The 19532-nt window shown below is 26.5% G+C and overlaps 1 protein-coding gene across 1 annotated transcript in view; it reads right to left on the reverse strand.

Moving 5' to 3' along the window:
• Nucleotides 1-2256: 2256 nt before the first annotated feature.
• The window catches only part of LOC107071695 (multicopper oxidase 3), a 45892-nt gene continuing 28616 nt past the window's right edge, over nucleotides 2257-19532 (reverse strand). The window contains 10 exon segments of the mRNA XM_015330899.2: nucleotides 2257-3419; nucleotides 3543-3773; nucleotides 4099-4252; nucleotides 4254-4312; nucleotides 4466-4661; nucleotides 4827-5011; nucleotides 5101-5305; nucleotides 5687-5960; nucleotides 6081-6365; nucleotides 6692-7049. Of these exon segments, the coding sequence (XP_015186385.2) occupies nucleotides 3247-3419; nucleotides 3543-3773; nucleotides 4099-4252; nucleotides 4254-4312; nucleotides 4466-4661; nucleotides 4827-5011; nucleotides 5101-5305; nucleotides 5687-5960; nucleotides 6081-6365; nucleotides 6692-7049 (2120 nt within the window). The 3' untranslated portion in view covers nucleotides 2257-3246.

Raw genomic sequence — 19532 nt, forward strand, 5'->3', positions numbered from 1 at the left:
ATTCATTCATAGTACTGCTATGTATAAGTCATTTTTATTTTTTTACTTTTTTTTTAAAGTAATTTTCGAAAATACTAAACGTCTCTACGATTGAAGACGCGAAAGTAGATTTTTTTTCGATAATAATTATGGAATATGTTAAAATTTTAGTTAACTAATACTTTTTTCTTCTTGTTTTATTTTATAAAGTGCGAATTTAGTTATCGTTTACGAAAATTTATCATTTTCGTAAGAAATTGCATGTATTGTATTATATAACAGTCATAAAGTATAGTCAAAACTTAGCAAATAATATTTCTTTTTAATCGCAAATATTAACTCTAATTAAGTAACGACGAATGAATGCTTATTGTAAATAATATCATGAAATGCGTAATTGCGTATAACGATTATCGTTGATCGTTGATAGAATTTGATAAATCTTTCAAACAACAACAACAACAACAACAACAACGATAATATCGAGAAATAGAACAACATAATCTTATATTAAAAATAAGTACTTTTATATATATATCGATAAAAGTGTGTAACAACACACTAATTCAAATTGTTTTTTTACATGTACGTATGTACGTATGCATGCCGACTGTTGTTATTACTTATGCTAGAAAAATTAATATTGTAATAATTAAACAGATAATTTTTAATGAAACAAATGTGTGATAAGTGACACATTAATTTTGCAAAACTATTTTATACTTTGTACTTGAAAAATCAATCAAAAAAAAAAAAAGAAGAAAAAATATACAATAAACTTTATATAAAAAATTAAATTGCGTATTTGTGCACTACTATAATTTTTGTATATATATATTAATAATTATTTATAATATGGCAAATAAGTTATATTAAATTAAAATAGGTATACTCACCTTTGGAAATGTTGAATAAGAAGATGAATGGAAAATCAAATTTTTTTTTATCTTTCGTTAGTTTTTTTTTTTTTGTCGAGTAGTATTAATAATTCAACAAGAATTTCATGTTTTTTATCTATCAATTGCTATTATACATATAGTACAAAGGATTAATCAATAATAAAAATGTATATTAAGAGTTTTCATTAAAAACTATATCTTCCATAATTTTTTTATACATATATATATATAACGGTTTATTATAGTTACACATATATTATTTTATCATCAACAATTGTAAGAAAATGTTCCTAGAGAATTTATTAAATAGAAAAATAAGAAACAAAATCGTTCAGAAAATTAAATGTATACATATTACAAAATTGAAAACATATTAAATAATAATATAATAATAATAAAAAAGTAATGTGTGAACAAAGTAAATAAAATAAAATTGCCAGGAACATTTTCTTCACACTTAAAAAAAATGACACATACTTTATGTTGACTGAAGATTTAAAAGACGTGTCAACATTAACAATTAGAAATTGTACGAAAAAAAAATATGCGCTAAATTCTATCGATTTTTTTTTTTTTTTTTTTTTTAAGCATTAATTAAGGATAATCGTTTAATATTCTAGCGTATTTTTAATTAGGCGGTTCTAGATTTTGTATCTACAAGTGAATTTATATAATGTAATTATATTACATTATATTACGTGAACCCACAAAAACGCGTAAGTAAATATATTTCTATATATTATATATATATATAGACTTAAAGATCGCGTTGGTGTAAGTTTTTTACTCGCGACACTGTAAACAATATCATCATTCATTGTTTATCTTTTTCTAAAATACGCGAAGAAAGAAGATGATGAAAAATGAAATAAAATACAAAGGAGTATTAACCGTTTTACCTCACGACGTGATCTCAAAAAGGTTTACAAAAAAAAGGTTACATTAAAAATATTAACGCATTAAACAAACAAAGTAATCTCTAATTTCATTTTGAAATTTGTCAAATTATTCACGTTCATTTTATTTTTCAAATTTCATTGTTTCATTAGACTTAATTTCATTTGATTTATGGGTTTAAACACAAAAAGAGTCAACAACTAATATTTTATACATGATACGATATTACAATTTTTAAAAAAAGTATCCTAAGACTTATATATGCGTATAAAAATTATCATAGGATATTATAATAACCTTGACATATACTAAGTTTAACACGTTGTGTTATATTAACTCTTTGCACTCGAAATTATTTTTTTTCTTCAGTTCACATATTATCAACAACTCACAAAACAATTTCAATAGAAAAAAAATCATATGATATATGCGTAATTGTTAAAAGAATAATCATTTGTAAATTGAATTAAATTTGTTTCAATTATTATTTCTTTCTTTTTTTAATTGTCTTCGAGTGCAAAGGATTAAATTTTATTTTTTAATGCAAACTTTGACGTATGCATGTCGCGAGGCACGCTAGAACACGTATACACGTTAAAAATACATCGCAATAATTAGCGTTTTATTATTACGCCAGCTTGCATTTTATTTTCCCCTAACTAATCAATAAGCGCAATTATGAAAATCTCGATTTATCGATGGTTACATGAATCATTCGTTAATTCGTAAAAATCGAGAATCGAGAATTGATGTGTATGACCTATTTAATATTCACTTCATCTCTCTCTCTGTCTCTCTCTCTCTCTCTCTCTCTTTATGGTATCCTCTAACATAAGTCACTACATTCCCCTTTACTCCTAATCCTTGTTAATGTCTCGTTAAAACGTAATGACTATTTCTACAATTATTTACAAAAAAATGTTGAATATCATTGTAGTTAGTGGAACTCATATTGGAATCACTCGACAACACATGAGCTGATTCAATCCTAAAAACTTCATTTCCAAATGCTCAACATCGAAATACAGAGCTTGGAAATTGAAGAATTATTTAAAAAAAAAAAAAAAAAAACGAAACCCCCTTTATCCTAAAAAAAACCGACACGATTCGAGTATAAAAATCGATTTGATTCGAATCGGTCATTTAGGATATCGATACGTGAATATTATTATTAAACTAATTTATTAGACTACGCGTAAGATTACCGAATAACCCAACGAATTTTATCAAATTAAACGAAGAGAGGAAGAGAAGAAAAGAAGAAGAAGAAGAAGAAGAAAAAAAAACAAAAAAAGAAAAGTAGATATAAACGAATACTTAACATTTCTTACAATTCTTACGTTTGCTTTGGACGTTTGCGATTTAAAAAAAAAAAAAAAAAAAAGTAAGTTTTTTTCTATTTGTTTGTTCTTTTTTTGTTTTTTCTTTTTTTTTTTTTTAAATATATTTATTTCTTTCTAGCCGAATATGATCAATGATATATGCTATCTAATGGTAACGGCGGTGTTATAGGTGGCAAATGATTACCGCAAACTGGGAAATTCGGTGGTACAGGTGGTAAATCCGCGTGCGTACCAACGTGTAAAATTAAATTCATACCGATCAATATGTGGAAGAGGAAATGACAATGGAACAGCCAATATCCTAAAAAAAGGTACAAGATCAATGTATTAATAATTGTGTAAACAAAATATAATTAATTTTTACGTTAAGAAAATATACGTGATATAATGTAATAATGATTTTCACGATAAGGTATATATTTACCTGGATTATCAGCACGGAATCTGAAAATAACGTAACCGTTGTTTGGCACAGCAATTGTATCCTTGGCAGGTGGTAAATTAAATTGTCTGTGAAGTAATCCTCTCTTGTCGAGATCCAATGCGTGTTTTAAATTAATTTTCTTTACATTTTTATCAGGTGAACGACCAATACCTATCACGTTAAACGCATATCCGTGCAAATGGAATGGATGCGACAAATTTGGTTGTTGTACTGTTTTAAAAGAACAAAATATTAATTGCATTCATTCTATTTGTATCAATTAATTTGATTATATTTTCCAAATTATTATAAATAATAATATTATTAGTATTATAATTTAAATTATTTAGAAATTAATTATTAATAATAATATTATTAATATTACAATTTTAATTATTTAGAAATTAATTATTTGAAAAATAATTATTAATATTTTTATTTTTATTATTTAAAAATTAATTATTAATAACATTATTACTAATAATTAATTTCTAAATAATTATATTAATTAATTAATTATAATTCATTCGATTAAATATTTATCGATGAAACTTACCCTCGTCTACGAGTACAACTTCAACAACCGCGTTATGGGGTATATCAACTTGATGCGTGCACATACAATTAGCACCACAATCAGCAGGTCTGTTATCACCGTTGCAAAATTGTTCAGGTGGTATATCGTCGATTTGCGAAAGCAACGGTGCAGAGTGGAAACGTAAATGATATCTCGTCTACGAGTGAAATCACATGATCTCCAGTCGGTGCAACTAAAATTTAACGATAGAACGATCATATTACAAATAATATTTCATAAAATATGACATAAACGAAAAAATACAAAATTAAGTTTATATTCCCCCTCCTTACTCATATGTGTTGGAATTAATCGTCATTTATTTTATTTTATTTTTTTTTTTTACCTAAGAAACGATTGTAGGTTTGTGGTTGGAAGACTTCTTCCGGTCTGTAGAATAGAAAACGGAATGGCAAGAATATTTTGACGTCTGGTCGTTGTTGCAAAATACCTTCGTCTACGTGACGTGCATTTTTCAATTGGCTAACACAAATGGCATCTTCCCTGGGACGATTGCAAATGGCATCGAGTGGATTCAATACCTAAAATTGTACAAAAACATATTTCATTTTACATACAAGGATTCATTGTCTACCATTTTCATTGTAAAAAAGAGAAACGTTTTAGGTGTAAGATATGAGAGGAAAACAACAACAAAAAAAAGAAAAAAATGATTCATAAAAATTTGTAATATCCCATATACTTACGACACCCTGTGGAAGACCATAATCGTACGTGGGTGGAGTAGAAGTTGGTTGATAAGGGCCACGCGCATAACGCAATATTGCCAGTTGTTGGGCACGTGGAATACCACATTCACCCAAAGCACGTACTTGGATCCAATATGCTCCTACTGGTTGGTCAGCGTTTATCACAAAATCGTAACGTTCACCTAAAAGAAAAAGAATGTAATGTTTGAAATAAATATTTGTCTTAAGAAAACAAAAAATTATGATGCTGAAAGGTTGTATCGAACATTACCAGAAAATGAAATGATGGTGTTCACGGTTACGGGATGTACAGATTCACCGTCAGTTGAGATGACGGATAAAGCGTGACCTTCGAAAGTAATTTGTGCCGGACAAACGGATCCGAATGAATTGATTAGTCGAAAACGATAACGACGTCCAGGTGTTATTGTGAAAACTTCTAGAGGTGTATTAGTCATGAAACCAGTATTTGGATCCTACAATTGAAAAATATATAAAATAATAATTAATTAGGTACGTTAGTAATAAAAAAAAATTAAATAGAACTATTTTATATTATTCTAAAATATACAACTTATACTTAAATAATTAATTATTTATTTACATTATAAATTAAATTAAATATTAATAAATTTAATTATTATTTATTATAACGTATTTAAAAATAATTATAATAAATTATTTTATATAAAATAATATTTATTTAAATAATATATATTTTTATTTTTAAATTAACTATTATAATTAAAATAGATAATATAATATAATAAATATATTTTATATATTTATTAATTATTAAAAATAATAAATTAAATTAATTTATCTAAAAGATTATATATAGAATCTAATATACTAACTCGAAATTGTCCTTTTCCATTGATAAGAACACTTTCAGGTGCTTGACCAGTATTAACAGCTAAACGTCCTGGGAATCGTTCAGCAGCATATTCGTGGAACCAATCACTCATCAAAAGTACGTGAGTAGTCAAATCGTAATCATAGAGATTACTGTTAGGGTCTTTGTTGGGTGGTTGACGAACTACTATACTTCCATAAAGTCCATCCATTTTTTGTAATCCGGTATGTGCATGCCAGAAATGTGTACCTTCGTTGCCAGCTGTCCATTGATACCTTTATCAATCATAAAAAAAGCGAGAAATTTTTTAGACGACCTAGTATATCAATTTATTAATAATAAATTTAATAAAATGAAATAAATTTGATTTTGCAATAAATAATATATTAAATTACCTGAACGTGCTACCTTCTTGTATGGGACATTGTGTAACAAATGGTACACCGTCGTAGTATTGTGAACCCTTTTGGAAAACACCATGCCAATGAAGGGTTACTTCCATACCTTCCATATGATTTTCCACATCGACTACCACTTTATCACCTTGACAAACTTGTATACTTGGTCCTGGTATCATTCGGTTGGCTGTTAAAATACCACGTTCGACACCATCGGCTAGAACGCATTGACACTCGCTCCAAACAACATTCGTTGCATTTGGTGTGCATATTTGACAAGCTCTACAAAATAATAATAATAAAAATAATAAAATTAAAATAATAAAAAAAATATACAAATATATTAAAAATATATATAAATATTTATTTATATATTGCTTATATTATATATTATATATTTTACAAATATATTATAATATATAAAATAATATATATGATATATTAATAATACATAAAACATAAAATTTATATTTAATATATTTATATAAATTATTTAATAATATATATTTTTAAATAATATTATTTTGTAAAATAATTGATATTTTATGGTATTCTCTATTGAAAGAAAATAACTTAAAAAAAAATATAAAAAATACAATGATACTCACGCGCCAAGTACTGTATAGTATTCAAGGGTGAAATGATAATAACATATCCTTGGTGGTTCGTTTTCGCGACAAGCACGAGCACACTCGTCCGGCGACGATAGTGAAGGATTTCTTCGTAATTCAGCGGTTGCTCTTTCACTATAATCAAGTGGTCTTGTTCTTGGTGGTCTTATGGTAGCACCACGACTACCCAAATTGTCTATTCCACCAAATCCGCTACGAAAAACGCTGGATGGTGTTCCTTGAATTATTCCAGCTCCGGATGAAAAGAAATCCGATGAGTCGGTTGGAAATATACTTTGTGATTTGATAGTCGAACTCCAAAAAGACGAGGATGCTGATTGGTCTAACGTCTCACCTATTTGAGAAAAAAGGAAAAAACAAGATTTATATACTGTATAAGAGTGATAAATAATTTTATTAAAAAATAAAAAAATGATTTCTTAAAAATTAATAATACGATAGGTGTGTACGTTAACTCTTTGAGTGCTGAATACTTTTACTTAAAATGTTTTTTAGGAACGGAATAGTTTATTTTAATTAGATACTGATAATAAATTATATTTAATAATATATAAGTTTTTGTAGTTATTATTATATAATTTAATTAATTTACATAAACATTAAATTATTTTCGATTAATATTAACAAACACGCATATGCATCGAACTATCACGTTAGTTATTTTTACCAAACGCATATATGCGTTCATAGCACTCGAAAGGTTAATAAAACGAATAGAAAATGCCAATCCGATGAAATCAAGTTTGAATAATGTTAGAGTTTTAACATTTATCTTACAATTAAATAAAATAAAAAAATAATTATTATATTTAATTTGTATTTTGTACAGAATAATTTTGTCTTCGTGATCTCGATAAAGTGAAAAAAAGAAAATATAAAAATAAAAAAAGAATAAGATTTATTGACGTATATGAATAATTATACGATCGAGCTTTACTCTGTTCATGTTGTTTTTTTATTTCATTTTTTAAATCGATACTCGTAAAGAGAGTGTTGAACGACAAAACGCTATACAAGTATGTATACCTATATACATAATTGTATCTTGTTTGATAGATAATTATATTTTACACTTTTTTAATTTTTTTTTCTTTCAAAAATGAACTTACAAGAACTAAACCTAAACTGCGTCAAGGAGCATAATGAAACGGAAACATGCTCCAGGAATTTCAGGTTTTCTTTTTTTCAAGTGCTAACGGTAAATCGTAAAAAAAAAAAATGATCTAGAGTTAGATTATACATTATAGAGTATAACAACTTTCTGACACATACATACATACATACACAAGAGACACGATAGGATGTCGTAATCGATGTCGTTTTTACTCGTTGCATTCTAGTTTAGTTAACCTATGATATTCTACGTTCCCAACGACCAAATATTGGAAATGCGAAATGTTTGTCGGTTTACTCGATGTCAGGAAATACTTTCGATTACTTTATTTTATTATATTCAACTTAAATATGGAATTATATACATATATATACTAAGATGTTCTGTTTACAAGTTGCTGTGAATATGTTATCAAATGTTGATTTAATATGGTTCTTAATTATTTAGTAAATTAGATAACAATACGCAAAATAATACCACAATTAGAATGGAATACATGAAATAATAATACGTGACAAAATATAAAAAGTAAGGGTAGTTATGTCATATGTAAATTTAAAAAAAAGAAGTACGACGTCAATATATCAAAATAATTGAATTGTAATACACCGCCATCTACTGAAATCTTAGAGTATCTAGAGACTTAAATAACCTCTAAATAATATAATAATCCTTAATAAGCAATAAAAATCTCTAATAATCCTTAAATTAGCAATAAAAAATAAAAATAATCGCGATAAAAATTATCCTATTTACTAAGTTGAAAAAAATCTTACAAAATACAAAAAATTTCATTAGGATTAGTTCAGTAGTTTCGAAGTTCATTAGAAACCAACAATGTGACACTAAATTTTTATATATAAAGATATAAATATAGGTATCATCTGTATTGTCTATAAATATACTAGAAAACTTGTTCGTATTTTTATTCTTCATAACTTGAGAAAAATAGAATGAAAGAATTTAGTTTCATTCATTGCAAATCTTTCATTATATTTAAATTTTCATTCCTATATTAAAAGAAAACTAAAATGCGGAATCGTTTTATTATAATAAATCTTATACAACGTTAAAAGAAATATTTCATAAGTAATAATAATATCTTTTATTGCTGTAAAAAGAACAGAACTAATTGTAAGAATAAAATTATCTAACGTTGTGCAAAGATTTTCTCCAAGATCACACCTTTATGTATGTAAGAAGAATATTATATGTGATATAAATCATTCTAATACGTTTGTATTACGAAGGTTTAATGGTACACTTATATGGAATTTTTTTCCATGAATTATATTAAGATCACATTAATATAAATTTATATAGAAAATATATATAAGCATAAAATGAGATTGTTTTATAGTGTTTTACATCATCGATAATATGAACATGAAAATAAGATTAAATTTGATCACCATGATATTATATAATTGTATCTAAAGTTACATGTATAATTCATAACTTTCAAACAATTGGTAATAATGTTCATTTTGTTTATCATTTTTATTCGATCATTGAATATTTATTTATAATCTTTCTCCTTTTTTGTTTTTTGTTCTTTTCTTTATGGAAACACGTGAAAGTCTCTTTCCCATCCTTCTCCCCTTATCTGTCCTTATATATCGCGAACAATTTTATACAAAAAACCCTTAAGCAAAAACAGCGTAATTTCGTTAATCTTAACTCATCGATTTTTGCATATTTTCATCTTTAATTACTTTTTTTCTTGTTCGAATCACGTGAAAGTCCTTTTTTTGTTCCCTTGTTTAAGATTTCCCTTTCATTCTCATTGAACGAGAAAGGAAAATTGTTTTTGTGAGAAACACATTGAGAAACTGGGACTTATTTGAACGAGAAACGATCGTAAAATTTTAATTTTTTTTATCGATTTATCGATTATGCGTATTACAAATGAAGTATGTATAAAAAGAGAAAGATAAATAAAATGCGTAACGCGGTTTCAATCGAAAGTTCAATGGGGTAATAATACACGCTTCCGTTCGTGTTTCATCTCACCAAATGTGGAACCCCCGGAAAACAAAAAGTTGTGTGAAAAAACCTTTCACACAAATCACACACATACATACACAAGCACACACACACACACACACCGATCGATACGAGAAACGGGTGAGAAAAATTATTGTCTTTGATCAATAATTTAAACAATTTTTAATGTAACATTATTTAACGATCGGAGAAATTTTCGTATTTATGACTTTTCCAAGAAAATATCGAAAGTTTCAAATCTCGCATGCCTTTCTAATGAATTAGTATTACCGGACACTGGTAATAATAATAATAATACTAATAATAATAATAGTTTTGTCGTATTCACGAATGCTTTATACGCACAAACACATACACAGTCGTTAGAATTATTCGATTCTTTCACCTCGACCGAATTTTCTAAGACTGGAATTTATCTATTTATGGGGGGGGAAAAAAAGTTTATGATATTTACGCATTCGTATATGTTTATAAGATTGAAAAGTAACGCGGAAATATTATTTACAAGCTAATAAAACACATTTTACGTCTAACTTGGTCGACACGTAAGAATATTTGAAATTGGTATATACCATATACATATATATTGATTATACATGTGCGTATTAGACATATTTTTGTAATAAACCGATAATCTTTTTGCCGAGTTATATATTATCGTGTTGATGAGTTCTTAACGACGTAAAACTTAGGACGTTATAGTTGAATCAAGTTGAAAATGTAGATAAAGAAAAAAAGAATAGAAAAAAATTATTTCTATTAAAAAAAAAAACGAGTTCTTATGCACACACACACACAAATTTGCTTGTAAAATGGTATATTTCGTCATATTAAAACAAGAAATAAAAAAATAAAAAAATTAACTTCTAATACTCTCACATAACTTTATTATCTATCAACACGTAATACTAGCCGTTATATAATTAAAAAAAGAAAAGGAGAGTAGAATAAATAATTAATACATATAATATCATATATATATATATATATAGATATATATAGATATATATGTTTGCTAATGAATTAATTTAAAATACATTATAAGATGTTAATTACTCATAAGGAATACGCGTTGTAAGTAAGTAAACCAGGCTGAAATAAATAAAAAAAAATCGAAAGTAATTTATGAGTTCGTAAGAATACGAAACAAACCCTTTTACAGAAAGAAAGTTATGCCTTTGATTTAACCGCGTAGAAGTGTATTTCATTCTTGATATCAATCCGTTTCGATCTTTCTTTCTTTTTTTTATTTATTTATTTTTTCTTATTCTCGTCGTACAAACGGGGTGACATTCCGATGTGTTGAAATAATCGATGCATACCGAACGAACAATATTATTGGTTTTGACATTCCAAAGTTGAACATTTTCTTTTCGTATATATAATACTACAGAATCCAAATTCAATCCTTTCTTATGGTTTCACGATGAAGGATTTCTTTTCTCTCAGGCCCACACCGTGGCTGCCGCAAGCAAGCGTATCGGTTCTCCTTTATCGGATTAGTCACAATTTGCATACTCACCGGATTATTCATGGTTCGTGAAAAGAAAAAGGAAGTATTCGAGATGCACTTCTTAGACCATGTACATATATACATATATATATATATATACTATATGCATCCACTTTTACATTCTCGTCGACACTGATATTTACCGTGAGATCTTTCCAGCAAAACTAACGAGTTCTCTTACAAGATTCTCCCGTGGTTTGAAAGTTCAAGCTAAAGGTTGCAACAAACAGAATGAGATAGAAAATAATGAAAGAAACGACACGACACGATGAGCAACTTAAGTTGGAAGCAATAAAATACGCTTAATGTCGCCTTACCAATGAAATCATGATGGGCTTGGTGTCTCCCTTTTTATTTTTTAAGAGACGAGATGAAAAACAATGAAGATCGTTTCCATCGTCGTAAATCGTAAATGAACGTTGAAGTTCATCGACTCCTCACGGTATTGATCGTAATTTTAAAAGTGCAACTTTGTATTCCCAAGAATACTAACTCGTATGATCTTATGCATAAGTGTTCATACATTTCTATTACGTATTACACTTATGTACCTAGTGCAGAAACTTTTTCTTATCATCGATCATTCTTTATTCTTTCTATTTTTTTTTAATTGAATACTCAATAATAGTTTTAAATCATGTTGAATTCGATAATATTAAAGATAATAATCGGTAAATAATATATATTATATATATATATTTTAATTTATAGGTAATAAAACGTCGAAATAATTATATTTTCCCATTTCGATAATTTTTATGTTAATTATTTATTACTAATTGTAAAGATTACACACCTAAATCATAAAGGTATGGTACATTATGATATTCACGTCACCATATTCCAAGCTTGTTTACCGTTACGACCAGTAGCATGAGAGAGCTGTTATTATTCCAGCATTTTAGTCGAGTTACTATCAATCAACGCTCGAGAAAGTAGACACATTTGCCGTCACTATGTTTTAAAAAATACTTCTCTCCCTCTCTTTCTCTCTTTCTCTCTCTCTCTCTCTTTCTGTTTCTTTTTCTCTTTCTTTCGTTCTACCTCGTTCGAGTTGAAGTATGATTAACTCGTCTAAGATACTTCGTGGCTACTTCTCTACTTCAACTTCTCTCATCCTTATAAGTTACTATGTATTTATATATTATACATTATATATACAGGGTGATTCATCAGCTATTGCCATCTAAATAGCTCTGAAAGTATGACAGTAGCAGAAAACGAATTCAATGATGTGCAACATTAATATTTTGGAACATCAACAAAGCTCAAAACTGGCGAACAAGCCGGCCACAATACAGCTCTTCCGCGTCATGGTCGCGTTAGGGTTGTGTAAGGGTTGATTCATTCTTTAGTTGTACCAACAACGAACGGAACAGATATTTTCTGAATAGTTTTTATTGGTCATTGTCAGGTTTTGTATTTAATGTTGCACATCATTGGATTCGTCTTGACAACTGCTATCCGAAAATAAGTATTAAAGTATAACATTGTATTTGAAAAAACAAAGTTGACCAATAAATCTTAAAAATGACTCAACCTAGCAAAAAAATACTAATGTTATATTGTAGTCCTGAAGTTTTCATGCAACTTTTTACTTACTCACTTTTTTACTACTATCATACTTTCTGAGCTATTTAAATGACAAGAGCTGATGAATCACCCTGTATATATATACTATAACATTTCGAATATTACAAGAAATATGTCGTGTAATAATTAGTAAGGGAAAGTAAGATAAAACAGTAGTAGATTAATTTAGCTTGTAATAGTTGATAATTAAATAATAACAAAATGATAATTGTGTCTAACTTAATAGTTATTTTTCATATGTAGTTATGTATTATATACTATCTATCTCTCTATGTGAAAAATAACTGTGAACATTTCCAATTATACTTGCAAGCGTGGGACATGACAAGATGTTAAATAAAAACAAACAAAAAAAAACAGTATACACAGTCACCTTATTTGGCTTTCACATATATATATATATATATATTATAGGTACAAACAACCTCGGAGAAAGAATATTTTTCAATGATGCAACAGAAATCGATAAGATCGTTGTACTCTCGTTGAACCGGCAAACTTCATGAAACCAATCGATAAATTTCTTTTTTAGTATTTTATTAAAAAAAAAAAAAATAAAGGAAAAGAAAAATGAAAATAAAAAGTAAAGGAGAGAGAGAGAGAGAGAGAGATAGAGAGAGAGGAAAACAGAGAATATTACCGAATTCGGTCGAATAAAGGATAAAAATCAAATTTAAAGGTATGAGGGGGTAAAGGGGGAGACAGACATGCGTGAAGACAAGTCGACTGTTTCTTCTTGGGTCGGTGCACTCGAGTTGTTCTTGAGGAATGAAGAAGAGGAAGAAGAATGAGAAGAAGAAGAAGCATGATGATGATGAAATCAGAAAGGGAAAGACAAGGATGCAGTTAGGTTGGATGGAAAGTGCAACCCAACGATGATCGAGAAAGAACACGTGATCTTGGCCTTGTCCTTGTCCTCGTCTCATCTTACGGAACACGATTCCCGAGAAAAGTCGGTGTTCTCTTCTTGTGCAAACTTTGCTTGTGCAAACTCTGGTACGTCTGGTTCGCATGATCTTAAGATCACCAAACAGATGTGTGCGTGTGCTTCGATCTTTCTATCTTTACCTTTACGTTTATCTTTCTTTATTTGTTTTGTTTCTTTTTTTTTTTATTTCATTCTTTCATTCTGAGTTAAGCGTGTTCGTAATGATGGCATCGTAAATGGTTCGATCGAACACCTTTAATAGACGTAATGATACATCGTTGAAATCGTTCGGTATCGATTCAACGTTTTAAAAACATGTTTTTAACTACTATAACATTGGTCTTACCATTGGAATTACATGCTATTTCACGAAAATATTTCATCTTGAATATGATATCGTGGAATTCTTGGAATTTTAATTATTATTATTATCAATTGAATTAGAGAGAATTTTTGACATGAGTAAATTAGAATCTTAAAATAGAAAATTAAGTATCTTTCTCTCTTAATTTATTTTTTGAATAAAAAATAACAATGAGAAATAAAAGTATTATGGAATTCTTGGAATTTAAATTATAATTATTATCAATCGAATTAGAGAGGATTTTTGAAATGAGAAAATTAGAATTTTAAAACAGAAAATTAAGTATCTTTCTCTCTTAATCTATTTTTTGAAGAAAACAAAAAAAAAGCAAAGTAAGAGTATCGTGGAATTTTTGGAATTTTAATTACAATTATTATAAATCGAATTAGAGAATTATTTCATTTCAAAAATTCTAATTTTTAAAACGAGAAAATTAAGTATCTCTTTCTATTTTGATCTATTTTTTAAATAAAACAAAAAAAAAGGAAAATAAAAGAATACATTTAGAAAATAATAGACAGAAATTTAAAAACCCGTTTCTATTACACTTTATAATTCAATTAGAATTTAATTTTATTATCCGTGTATATTTTAAATTAATGTTTCTTGTTAAATTGACAATTAAGGATTACGAATGCTATTGTAATTCGTTATAATATATTATATTACAATTGATCGGAGAAAGGTATTGAGATGTGTGACGTATTTTCAGGTGAGAAATAGAAAGTGCAATGTTGTCGATAATATTCTAAAGAAAGTGCTCGTAAAGTTCGTTTATCCCTTTCTCAAATATACCCGAAGCGAAATATTTATTTCTAAGGAATCGAGAATAGAAAGGTTTTTATACGTTCGTAACTGTAGAAAAAAGATTTTCAGAAAAAGTCTATCATAGACAATGATTTTAATTTTTTATTTTATTTTACCTAAGATTTTAATCGTATTGTCGTGCAAAACGATTTATGTAAATAAGTTTGAGAAATTCTATGGAACTTATATTCGTAGGTTGATAATTTGCAAATGAGAACTGAACAATAATAGATGATAATAGATGTTTATCTTTATTACCCCCTTTATACTTTGTTCGATAATTCATTGTCCATTTATCGCAACGTATCGTATTTTAAATAAAATAATAAATAGCGTTTAGGTTAAGCGATTAAAATGAATCTTAGACGTTTCAAATGATATTCGATCATCGATAAGCAACGCATTCATTTTAAGAAAATCAAAACCACCACCAACACTACTATTACATTTTCTATTCCACCTTACGCACACTGTTTCGACGTATATAATAAATTTCTAAACGATATCAAGATTCTTTGATAATGATTGATACAATTTCATGATCGGCAAAGCACGTTAAATGATTCGCTCGAGCGAACATAATCTATAGAGAAAGGTATAATATCTATTTTCTTAATCGCGAATCAAATTCAGTAGACTTAATAAATAATAAACATTATAATCATATATATATATATATATATATATTATATATTATTATTCTTTTAATATTATAATTTTTTTATATATTAATTTTATATTAATATCAATTTAATATTATAATTTTATGTATATATTATATTTTTTAAATTAATAATAATTTAATATCATTATTTTATGCATATATTAATTTTTAAATTAATATTAATTTAATATTTTATAATTTTTTTTTTTATATAATAATTTTATATTAATTTTAATTAAATATTATATTTTACTTTATTTATTATATTTATATTATATATATATTTTGTTTTTGTTGTTGACTCCCTTGATCTAATTTTTTGAATAAAAAATAAAGCAAAAAGGAAAATAAAAGAACAGACACTTATACCATCCATTGTTTCGTTCATTCCCTTTGGGCATCTGCTCAACGGGTTCATTTTCGATTTATTATATTATGTTCGGATGAAATCGTTTGGAAAGGAATACCTACTTTCAGTTCTACCAATCGTAGCGTGAAATTATGCCACCGCCTACGTCAGAATGATCGTTCTTGTTTGATAAATTAAACGTGTCCGGTACTTCCTTCCTACCGATATTTCTCAACTTCTATGTGGGGTATTTTCTTTTCTTTTCTTTTTCTTTTTTTTTAAGATTTCTTCCTTTCCTTTTTTTTGTCTTTTTTTTTTTTTTATTGCTAATAACGTTTAACAAATTATACGTTATCGGGAATAACGATAAGGTTAAAAATTTCCAGATTTCGCGTTTGGTACTTTCTAATTATTAAAAACATAATTTCTAAACGATACATCATGTTTTAAATAAAATAACATTGAACAAACACATTGTTTGATTAATGAAAACGTGTCCTGTAAATATCATTAAGTACTCAAAATTTTTTCAAGTTTTCTTTTTTTTTTTTAAATAAATACTCAAAACATATTAGTTTTGTTTTGTGTACTTTTCGTTTGTTTTTCTTAATTAATAATAATTAATTTAAAATATATACAAATTTTTGAATTAATAATAATTACCTCATAATATACGAAAAACATTTCTGTTTTTTTTTTTTTTTTTTTTTTAATCAGTAATAATTAATTTATAATATACGCTAAACATTTTTGTATTATTTTGCGTTCTTCTCGTTTTTTTAATTAATAATAACTCTTAAAAAATTATACGTGATTTTTGACAATAAATTATCTATCTTCTTTCCAAAAATTTCTCATGATTTTACATTCGTTACTTTCTAATTAAATGAAACATAATTTGTAGACGATAAATTACGTTTTAATAAGCATATCATTGTATTCATTTAAAAATTATTTTATTAGTGTGTAATTTTAACAAGAAGAATAAACATTTAACTCGAACATTTTACACCTGGTTGAATAAAATTTTGCTAATAAAAGTCATTATCTGTCTCTTTCTCTCTCTAGATTATATTATTTCTTAGAATAAACTAAAAGACGTTTGCCAGTTCATGATTAAGTGCTCGTAAAATAAGAAACGAGTGAAGAAGCTTTTGTTGCACGACTAGGTTCCGAGTAATTTCGCTCTTTCTAAATTGCTACAACCGTATAGCCTATTTAGAAATTGTCTTGTGGTATCTTATGGTTAGATACGTTACATTAAATGTCCCCATAGAACCTTGGAATTAAACTTCAGAACTATAACGTTGATATATAACTTTCAAAATAATTTTGTTTAAATATATGACATTATTATAATAGTAAACGTTATATTAAACACATTTAACTTGACATATATACAGATATTTGTAATTATAATAAATATTTACAATATTATATATTTAATAAATTTAAATTTATAATTTTAAATATTAAAAATTTTAAATACCTATTATATTATATAATAGATATATTTATATAAATATATAAATATATAAATATATAATAATAAACAAAATATCAAACACATATTTTAAATAAACTTAAGTAAAAATTGTTTTTTAAAACAAATTGAATGTTTTTCAATTCAATCATATTATTTTAAGTCAATTAATTAATTCATTTGATATTGTTGGTAATCGTAAAATGAAAAAAAATTTCGTCGTGATCACGAAAATCAAACGTTTAGCCTGATTTCAAGCTCGAACAATTATCGAATCGAGAAAGTATCTAGCAATGATGATGGAAAATTAAATATCTTACCTATTATCATCATCCATTACTCGTTCACTTTCTTTTGTTCTATAATAGTAGATGGAAAACTTTCTTAGAAAAGATATATAACTTTATTTATTAATTTCCGATAATGGAAATCGATCGAAAGCGAGGACGTTCCGTTTTATATGTTTTTATATTACACGTTACACGTTTTTATTGGATTATCTTCTTGGATTTTTCATGAAGCATGTAACACGCTCAAGTTACATTTTTTCTTTTCTTTATTATTTCATTTTATTATTATAATTTTCTTCTTATTATTATTTTATTACATTTATTTTATCTATTTATTTAATTTAATATTTAATTTTTTTTGTTTTTATTATTTAATCTTTAAAACAAATATCGTTGGAAAAAAGATCATTTCATAGGAGTCGTGAATTGAATTAAAAATTTAAACGAAAAAAAAAAGGAAAAATTATTCGTACAACGTTATTTGAATAATAATTGTTTCAATTTGTATAAAATTATCACACAGTTCAATCTATTTCTTTTCTTTTTTTTTCAACCTAATTTGAAATTAATTCTATACGTTTTATCTACTCGACTAAGTCGTTACTCGGGCTTTTACCTTTTCGCAGAAGTGAATTTCTCGTTTAAAATCAACGTTCATCTTCATTCTTACGAATCTTGCCTCTAACGAAGCATTCAGCAATAAGAACTTTCAATTTTGAACTATTTCATTAACTTACTCTTTATTTTATCATGCTAGAGTAAGAAATTTAATAGAAAATTAGTTCGAATATATCCGACAGTCTAAAATTAAATTCTAATTTAATTAAAAAACAACCAAAAAAAAAAACAAACTGTTAACTTTATTCTCGTATCTTAATAAATGTAAAAAAAATGAAAAGCAAAAGAAACAAAAATTCTAATTCAATTAAAAAAAAAAATAAAAAAAATCAACTTTATTCTTGTATCATATTGATGCAATGAAAATAAATTAATAAAAAAATAACAAAAGAACCAACAAAAAAAATCTATCAATTCAAACAAATTCTCATAGTAATATCGTGAGAAGAATAAACGTGTACATGTAGGCATATGCTCGAAGTATACTCGATAAATTAAAAAATAAAAATAAATACAAAAGTAAACCAACTAAGAATCCATGTAGGTCATAGTAAGTAAAAGTACTACTTGAAAGATGTCTCGAAGATCTTTAAAGTTGAATCGTAAGTAAGAAATACAACTTCCATGTGCTTCTCCATAGGTGTATGATTATCGATCACGAAAAATCTAAGTTTCTTCATGTTAAAAAAGGTCAACAATAATAAGAATTAAAAGAATAGTAAAGTTAAAAGTTACCATTAACAATTTTCACGTTATGTGAAATCGATTTATACAATATTTACAATTAGTTAGATGAATTGAAAAAGATACTTTGAATGAAACCTTTAAAGCGAAGATGATATTGTACTTTAAACGTTGTTTTAATTAACAATTTACAATTAACAAAATTTAATTAACAATTATACAATTTAAATTCTCGTTTTTCCTCCTTCCCTCCCACTCTACATCTTTACCCGCCAGCTTATTTTTGTTGCATGTGAAATCAACTTATTTGTAGACTAATTGAAAAAGATACTTTAAATGAACAATTAGGTATTTTTCACGTCGACAAATAAAATATATAAAAACATTATATATCATAAAGAAG

This window comes from Polistes dominula, unplaced genomic scaffold (genome assembly GCF_049000335.1).
Source record: "Polistes dominula isolate Pdom_NZ unplaced genomic scaffold, Pdom_raw_medaka contig_22, whole genome shotgun sequence".
Taxonomy (NCBI): Eukaryota; Metazoa; Arthropoda; class Insecta; order Hymenoptera; family Vespidae; genus Polistes; species Polistes dominula.